The sequence below is a fragment of the Lathyrus oleraceus genome, chromosome 3 (genome assembly GCF_024323335.1).
Source record: "Lathyrus oleraceus cultivar Zhongwan6 chromosome 3, CAAS_Psat_ZW6_1.0, whole genome shotgun sequence".
NCBI classification, from domain to species: domain Eukaryota; kingdom Viridiplantae; phylum Streptophyta; class Magnoliopsida; order Fabales; family Fabaceae; genus Lathyrus; species Lathyrus oleraceus.
The window spans coordinates 84,795,492-84,805,155 of NC_066581.1; the positions used below are offsets into that span (position 1 = coordinate 84,795,492).

Genomic DNA, 9,664 nt, shown 5'->3' on the forward strand with positions numbered 1-9,664 from the left:
ATAATGTCTTGCATTATTTCATGTGTTTCTTTTAGAGTTATGAAATTTTGTCCAACATAACAACTGAAGTAGACATCTTAAATTTTGCAATGCACTTGGTCCCACCTCAAAATAATTAAAAATGAGTGAGTTAGGTCCCTGCGAAATTGACCCAAAATTAGGGTTTCTGTCAAAATGACCTATAATGTCTTGCATTATTTCATGTGTTTCTTTTAGAGGTATGAAATTTTGTCCAACATAACAATTGAAGTAGACATCTTAAATTTTGCAATGCACTTGGTCCCACCTCAAAATAATTAAAAATGAGTGAGTTAGGTCCCTGCGAAGTTGACCCAAAATTAGGGTTTCTGTCAAAATGACCTATAATGTTTTGAAATGAATGATGAGCTTCCAAGTTTCAAATGGATTTTTGATGAACATGAATGTTGTTCATATGGCGACTCTTCTTAAAACTTGAATGGAGGCGCCAATTGGATTGGCTAGGGCAGATGCCCTAGCCAATCCAATTGGCGCCTATGTGTAGGTTTTAAGAGGAGTCGCCAACTCAATTGGCGAGTCCCTCATAAAATGCCTTTTTTTGTCTTATAAATAGATGCGTTGTGTGACCTATTGTTCCACAACTCATATAATCATTTGGCTATCATGTTTGGTGTTCGTCGTCGATACGGTAAGGTGATTTATGCGAGAGACAAACCTCAATTGGTGATGCTGTTTTGGAACATCACCACGTTAGATCAACTGAAGAGAGAGCTGGTTCGATGGTTAGACGGGAAAATACCAGAAGGGGAAAAAATCAGAAGTATTGAGAGAGTTGACAGTATCTTTGGTTGGGTGCGAATGAAGACTGATAAGGATGCTAGGGAAATGATGTTCGGTCGAGACGACATTAATTTGATTGTTGTAATCAGTTAGAATTATTTATGTTTTCAGATGTTTTATACTGATGTTGGTTATGAAACTCGTTGTAACAAGAACTTAATGATATATAACGATTGATTGTTACAGAAATACAATGTTACCAAAAGCTTAAGATCTAGAAAAAATGTTAAAAAAAGCTTAAGATCTAAATAAAATGTTACAAAAATCTTAAGATCTAGATGATGCTCCTTGATTGGGACAATTGTTTTTGTTGTGTCCTGGTTGACGACAGATACTACATAATCTTATCATTTTATCTGTGGAATCCATCTCTGTTCTGATACGTGTGCTGTTTGGCCTTCCTTTCTTCTTTCTACGCATCTGTTCATTGTGCCAAACAATATCTCCTTCATATGGAGGCCAATAATCCTCCATTGGTAGTACTGAAAAGCTTTGACTATATACATTCATGATGGTGCTGGCCTTGTACACATCAGATAAATGGGTGTAAGCGTCTTGACGAGTATAAGCGCATGCTGCAATGACATGGGAGCAAGGTATGCGGAAGGCCTGAAATTTTCCACAATCGCACCAACTTCTGTGTAGTCTAACAGCGTAGGCTAAATTTGGTCTCCCCTCGTTGTTGCCCATTGTTTCCTGGACGCTGAAATTTTGTCTATGACGGTCAAACACTGTTACAGCGTGTGTCGTAGCTTTGATGCTCTCCTCTTTCATGACCTTCATGCAACACTCACTGAATACTTGTCCGGACATTAACACTGCACTCCATCTTTCACCTCTGGTTGCGAACATAGAAGCCAACCTATAATAGGTTGATCTTACCAAGGCGGTTATTGGCAGATTTCGAATCCCTTTGAAAACCCCGTTCATGCATTCCACAATGTTTGTTGTCATGTGGCCCCATCGACAACCACCGTCAAATGCTCTTGTCCACTGCTCTACCGGGATGTTATTTATCCATCTCCCCGCGTCTTCATTAGACAGTCGAATCTCATCACGATAATATTGAAATGACGGTTGAGTTAAAGCATACCCAGCATTCACCACCTTCTTGTGAAGATTCTTATCTTTTATAGCACGCATGAAGTTTTGTGCAATGTGTCTGATACAGTAGACATGTGTAGAAGGAGGATCATGCCATTCGTTGTCATGGTTGTTGTAGGCACTTTCAATGGCAGCATGTCTATCTGAAATCAAACATAGATTGGCTTGTGGAGCGACATGCGTGCTGAGATGTCGAAGAAAGAAACCCCATCCACCAGCTGTTTCACCTTCAACAAGAGCAAAGGCAATGGGAAATACATTGTTGTTACCGTCTTGTGCAACTGCCATGAGCAAAGTACCCTTGTATTTTCCGTATAACCAGGTGCCATCAATTTGCAGGAGAGGTTTGCAGAAAGCGAAACCTTTGATGCACGGGTCAAATGCCCAAAAGAGACGGTGAAATATTCTATTACCTGTAGCGCAGGTTCCGTCTGGCATCATTGCTGGCACTGTCTCCAGAATTGCCACAGTTCCTGGGACATAAGTTTTTAGTGCCCATAAAAACCGTGGTAATTCCTTGCATGAATCCTCCCAGTTGCCGAAAACCTGTTCAACAGCCTTTGTCCTCGCAATCCATGCTTTCTTGTAAGATGGAGTATAATTATATGTTGTTCGAATATGGGATATAATTATACTCACCTTCACTGATGGGTCTTTATTTACCAATGGCAGAATGTCTTGACATATCAAGGTTGTGCTCAGTTTACGGTGATCTTGTTCAACGTTAGTTGCAACGCAACTGTGTGGTGGGTCTATTGAAGCGATCTCCCAAGAGTCGTTTTTCTTCTTGTAAGATGCAGCCAAACGAAACTTACAAAGCATGTTACGACATTCGATAACATACCTTCTAGAATCAGTGCGTTTCACTGTAAAGTCAGCAAAGTTGTTCATGTGGAATTTTTTGATTGCCAAGACACATTCTTCTTTGGTACGAAACATGTCTCCCACCTTTAATTCGCCTACTGGTCTCGGATACGGATTATAGAAGACACTGTCGGACGTTTCATCGTCGTGAAGATCCATATTTGTCATATGTTGAGGAGGATTGTAGGCATGACTAGGAGGTATTGGTGGTGGTTGAGCCTCATCGTCATCGTCGTTGTTTAGGATGTGATCAACCTGTATCTCAGTCTCCTCTTCTTCTTCATCAACAACGTCGACTTCTACTTCTGCTTCTGGGTTGAGTTCATCTGACCATTGTGCATCATCTGCAGCATCTTCACCAGCTGCATCCTGATCGGTTAGTTGAGACTGTTGAGACGGTATACATGGTTGTACAGTAATGTACAACTCGATAGAATCCATGCCTGAATGTTCATGACTAAGAAACATGTTTTGAACATCTTCATCGTCTCGTATCTTAAGGGGGAAAAACTTGCATTGACCATTCTAAAAAAATATAGGATTTTGATATGTCATCTTTGACACAATACCTGATCCTATAAAGGATTGTATTCTTTTTTTCAAATGCAAAAAGGTTGCATTTCTCTTCATCGTGACTCTAATGGTATCAGTGTTTCTAAAACAAAAACCATGAAGCTCAGACTCAAAAGTTTCACCGTTGCAGTGAACGTTGACACTGTATAATGATGAAGATGACATTTTGGAGATGAAAACTATTTTGCAAGTGCAGATGAATGTGAGAGAAGTGTCTTGGATGTTGATAGTAAGACACTTAAATAGATGGTATCAGTATCTCACATGCTAGCTAGTTCTGAGATGATGCGTCGGACATTGAAGCTACTCTGAGATAATGTGTCAAGCATGCAAGTCAGTTCTGAGATGAGGTGTCTGTCATGCAAGACAGTGTGAGTTGATGTGTCAAGCATGCTAGCTAGTCAAGACAGAAGTGAGTCTTCAGCATGCAGGATACTAGAGAGCCACGTGACTGAGATGATGTGTCAATCTGCAAGACAGTGTGAGTTGATGTGTCAAGCAGGCAAGCTATCAAGAAGTGACTCTTCAGTATGCAGGAGACAAGATAGCCATGTGTCGGACATGTAAGACAGTTCTGAGATGATGTGTCAGTCAGGCAAGACAGTGTGAGTTGATGTGTCAGACAGGCAACCTATCAAGAAGTGTGTCATCAGCATGCAGGATACTAGAGAGCCACATGTCAGAGATGATGTGTCAGTCAGGCAAGACAGTGTGAGTTGATGTGTCAGACAGGAAAGCTATCAAGAAGTTAGTCATCAGCATGCAGGAGACAAGACAACCACGTGTCGGACACCTAAGATGGTCAGACATGATGTGTCAACCAGGCAAGGCATCAAGAAGTTAGTCATCAGCATGCAGGAGACAAGACAGACACGTGTCGGACACCTAAGATGGTCAGAGATGATGTGTCAATCATGCAAGCCATCCATAAGTGAGTTGTTTAGCATGCAGGAGACAACAGTGCCACGTGTCAGACATGCAGAAGGTGGCGCCAATTGGTTTGGCGCCTACACTTAAGGCTTGCACATGGTCGCCAATTTGAATGGCGCCCCCATGGAGTCAGTCCTCGAAACCAAGCATTCAGAACTTGCCTTGCATGCATGTACCCTATGGTGTCACCAATTTGAATGGCGCCCCCTCTTTATTATTGCACATGGTCGCCAAATAAGGTGGAGACACCATGCAAACACAATTTTTTATGCTCTCCTCCATTTGCCTATAAATTCATCCACTCCTTCAACAATTCTTCCACACCAACATTCTCACTACTTCATCTACATTACTTCTTTTACAATTTCATCTTCAACAAAATCTTCCAATTTCATCTACACCAACTCCCCAACAATATGTCTTTACTCACAATGGGCGAAGCACACAGAGGAACAGTTGCAAACATCGCAACATACGTAAGTTTTTTCTTATACTAATTTTTTATGTTTCATCTCCACCAACCCCATTTTATTTTGAAATACCAACTTAGTCAAGTGTTATATTATTTCTATTATAGGATGTATCAAGGTTTCGAACTCGAGTCCACGAATTTGTCCCAATGGACCCGATGATTCAACCTTATGTTGAACTTGCCGGTTTTGGTCACATTAGCAAGATTATGTCTTGGTCTATAGATAACAAGTTCATTCTAGCCTTATGCGAAAGATGGAGGTCAGAGACACACACATTTTGGTTTCCAACCGGTGAGTGTACCGTGACGTTAGAAGACGTCTACATGCTTTTAGGACTACGAATTGAAGGCAAAGCTGTTAATGGTAAGACCAACTATGCAAATTCAATTTGAATGGAGCTTTTAAACACTGATTTGTTAGATGATAATGCTAGAGGTCAAGGTATACTACTCTCACGCCTAAAGTCATATTATAATAGTTTTTATTTAGATGAGCATTCTACCGAAGATGCTCGAATCATTAAAACTAGGTGTTACATTATGTTGTTACTAGGATCCTTTTTATTTCCCGAAGGTAGTGGTTCTAGCATGCATATTATGTACTTACCTTTACTTAGACATATAGATAGAATAGGTAGTTATAATTGGGGATCCGCATGCCTAGCCTATCTTTATAGTTCGTTGTGTAAAAACTCCCACAAAGACACATCTACGTTTTCTGGATGTGCTGTTTTGCTACAAGCATGGGGATGGTCAAGACTACCGTCTCTAGCACCGGTCAATAACAACCCCTTCACTTTTCCATATGCAAAAAAGTAAGTTGTTTAAATTGCTATATCTTTACTTCCTTCCTTACAGTTTAGTACCCATAACTAATTTTTTTTAACTTTTTGGTGTAGATGGTCGGCACGCGGTATGAATTACAGCAGATGTCCGAGACACTGTATTACTCAGTATCGCAACCTGTTGGATCACCTTCGACCGACAGACGTAAGCAAAATGACTTCATTAATTCGTCATATTATGTTGACTTTTTTTACATTCATTTAAATCCTATCGTCTTTAACATTTCAGTTCATTTGGCGCCCATACCTTAATATGGATCATGAGCATCAGATCAACCCTGAAGACGCAGCCGTATGGACAACATGCACACCGAAAATATGGTTCACAACAGTGGAGATGCACAACACCGATCGTGTGAAGCTGCAGTTCGGTATGGTCCAGAATATCCCAGACCCCCCAGCTAGCCTAGGAGAATGGCATATGCGTAAAGTGAACGACCAATGGAACTACAACCCTTGGCAACAATTTGCAAGATCAGAGTGTCGCAAGTGGAAGCACCGTCATGACCATGTCTTAACTGACGCAGTCATGCCAAATGAGGTAAAACCAAGTCGTACTTATATGGCTTGGTATAGATCGGTTGGATTTCAATTCATCGCCGATGATATGTACCTCTACGACCCACGCCAGACAAGTTACACACAAGAAGGATCAACATCTAACCCCCAACAACAATCTCAGCCCGGTTACTCACAACCACCTATCCGTCAAACTTTCCGTTCCACAAACACACAAACATACAACCAAAACATCCCATTCACCCAACCCCAATACCAAGAACATCCCCCATACCACCACCAACAAATGGACCATCAACCTTCGACCGAACATCGCTTCGCACCCACACCATCATCCTACCAAAGTCGCCTTAGCCAAAACACGAACCGCCCCTCCTCCTACCTTAGCCAAGAACCCCAAACATCACAATACCAAAACATCCCACAACCATACCCTTTCCAAACACCCCAACAACCTTTCCAACCTTTCCTAGACCCATCATTCACACCCATGTCTCCCTTCAACCGTCCCGGTCGCCCATCCATGAGTCAACCACACCCCAACTTCTCTGGCATGGGTCATGAGCTCAGCTACGCCGGTACACCATCATTGAATACAGAAGACTATGTTGAGTTGGCTGAATACCTCAACGGATCTTCTCCTGTAGGAGGTAATGACGCTCCTGGACCATCAGATGAACAAATACCGGTGCAGAATCGTCAACGTGGGTTAGGGCCAAGGGTTAGGGTAGCTAGGGGATGTGGGACCGGAGGTCGGTTAGGTGATCCCAGTCATCACCATTAGGATTCTATGTAAAATCCAAATTTTATTAATATCAATTTGTATTATGTCAAATTTATCTTTGTGTAAACTCCAAACATTAGGTTTCTTTCATAATTCTAAAATAAACACATATCATAATACAAAACATTATAGGTCAGAAACCCTAATTCAAGGGCTTGTTATTGTTATGTTGAAGGGCTTGAATTTGGTCCCTTTTGGTAAAATTCACATACACATGTTTTGACAGAAACCCTAATTTTAGGTCAAGTTCGCAAGGACCTACCTCACTCATTTTTAATTATTTTGAGGTGGGACCAAGTGCATTGGAAAATTTAAGATGTCTACTTCACTTGTTATGTTGGACAAAAATTCATAACTCTAACACAAACACATGCAATAATACAAAACATTATAGAAGACAATAACAGATAAAATGTCAAAGAGTCCAAGTTCAGGTGCCCATACCTTTCTCATAAACATTGCAAATGATGCAAAACTTTAGTCCAAATTCATTATCTTGAAAAGATCTACAACTTTTATGTTGAAGGTTTTGTCATTTGAGGCTTTTATCATTCAAACTAAAGGGCTTGAAGTTGGTCTCTTTTGGCAAAATTCACATACACTTGTTTTGACAGAAACCCTAATTTTGGGTCAACTTCGCAGGGACCTAACTCACTCATTTTTAGTTATTTTGAGGTGGGACCAAGTGCATTGGAAAATTTAAGATGTCTACTTCAAGTGTTATGTTGGACAAAAATTCATATTCCTAAAAGAAACACATGCAATAATACAAAACATTATCGGTCAGATAACAGTTCAAAAACTCAGAAGTCCAACTTCAACTACCCATAACTTTCTCATAAAAAATCCAAATGATGCAAAATTTATATCCAAATTCATTTTCTTGAAAAGATCTACAACTTTCATGTTGAAAGTTTTTTCATTTGAGGTTTTTTTAAGGCAGACGCCAATTGGATTGGCGCCCCCTCTTAAAAATTACACATAGGCGGGTGCCCTAGCCAATCCAATTGGCGCCTCCTTGCAATTTTTAAGAGGGGTCGTCAATCCAATTGGCGCCTCCTCCTAAAAGTGGAGTAGATTGGGATTTTTTTTGAAAACTGCGTTATTTTGGGAATTTCTTCAAAAAAGTGGGTTATCTCGATAAATTTGCCGTCCTCGGTAACTTGCTGGTTTTTATATTAAAAAGATGTGCTGTATCTTACAGTTACACATGACACTAACCGGAAAGTCTTTTAGTATGACGGATAAGCAGTTGAAGGGACTTTGGGTTTCTCGTCAGCAAAAACAAAAAATTAAAATGACCAATAAAAATACACTATAGTCTATAGGTATCCCTCTCTTTTTTTTGTAAGTTGTGCCATCTTCATGAGATAATCTTGCTGCTATTCACATCCCCAACGCAAAAACTATTTCTGGCTATATATAATAAACCTTTGATCTCAAATTTCTGTGTTGGTACGTATTCTTGTATATAGACAGTGAATTAGTTTTCTATTCTGTTCTTATTTTACTTAACTATAGATACATTATGAACTCTCTTACGTGAAAATAATGGCTTTGTTTTGTGTTCTGGCAGATTTTTGACAGATGGAGCAAGAACAGTCAAGTGTTGAGAAATATGAGAAATTTACATGGAAGCTTGAAAACTTCTCTCGCTTGAAAATCGAAAAGGTTTACTCAGATCGTTTTGTCGTGGGCGGTTATCGATGGTATTATATTTGAATGAATGAATTCCCACTTGTTAGAATTTACTTATTCTTTGACACTAATTACATTATTGTGTTTCATCTGCTATGGTTAACTGAGCTCCATGATTCTGAGCAGGGGTATATTGTGAAGGATGCTTGTATTATTGGTGCTGAAGTTTTTGTTTCTAATTCAACACATGAGGAACCAGTAAACATAGGTGGATCTCTTTCAACAGTTTCTAATTTAGTTTGCAATGAAACTTCTGAACAAGCTGATGCAAAATTGGTATCTGCTGCGCTGGGCAATGTGATTTATTTCCTTCAGACTAGAAAAGTGAAAGATATGAATGAACAAGCTTGTGAGGAACTTCAAGTTTTATGGGATGAACTTAAGAAATTTAAATTTGATATTACTTGGCTAGAGCCACAAGTTCAATATGCTTTAGGAAATAGAAGCTATGTGGAGAAAGCTCTGGAGGTTGAAAAGTTGAAAGGGAATGTTGCAGATCTAGAGCTGGAAACTGAGAGGATAAAGGCAAAATTGGCTGCTGCGGAGGGAAATCTTGACATAGAAAGGGACTTGTTGAAAGCTCAAGGTTTCAAAGAAAGAGATTTGGATTCTGAATTGGGTTCTTGGAGTTGGAAGCCATAGCTTTCACTAAATGCTTATTAGTGTCATTAGACGTATTATATAATTTATAAGTAAGTGATTTTGTACCCGATATATTTCTCATATCATGTGTTTGAAGTTATTTGTGAATTCATATTACAAATTAAACTTTTATGATAATGATTTTTGTCGTGTGTTGATGAAAATGTAACATATCAATATCCAAAACAACATTTAGTAACTTTTTCTTATTAAAGAATTTAGAACTATAATGGATATGGAAATACTAGAAGAATCTAGAACTATCATGATACTAATCTATCATTAAACATCTAGAAAAAACAAAAATAATAAAGAAACATTCACCACCATTGAGAGATTGGTGACTTAGTCTATAAATAAGAAATTGGAACTTTGTAAAATATCATCCAAGAAATCAATGTCATAGCCTTCTTT

The 9,664-nt window shown here is 39.3% G+C and overlaps 1 protein-coding gene across 1 annotated transcript; it reads left to right on the forward strand.

Annotated features, from left to right (window-relative positions):
• Positions 1–8,497: 8,497 nt before the first annotated feature.
• LOC127129810 (uncharacterized) lies at positions 8,498–9,250 on the forward strand. The gene is made up of 2 exons (XM_051058935.1): positions 8,498–8,619; positions 8,707–9,250. The coding sequence occupies exons 1-2, from the start codon at positions 8,498–8,500 to the stop codon at positions 9,248–9,250; spliced, it is 666 nt and encodes a 221-aa protein (XP_050914892.1).
• Positions 9,251–9,664: the final 414 nt, after the last annotated feature.

Bases quoted from the DNA above. Each gene is read 5' to 3' on its own strand.
- LOC127129810 (XM_051058935.1), top strand. From the start codon at position 8,498: ATGGAGCAAGAACAGTCAAGTGTTGAGAAATATGAGAAATTTACATGG. The intron at 8,620-8,706 runs GTATTATATTTG...TCATCTGCTATG, and splicing joins GTCGTGGGCGGTTATCGATG to GTTAACTGAGCTCCATGATT.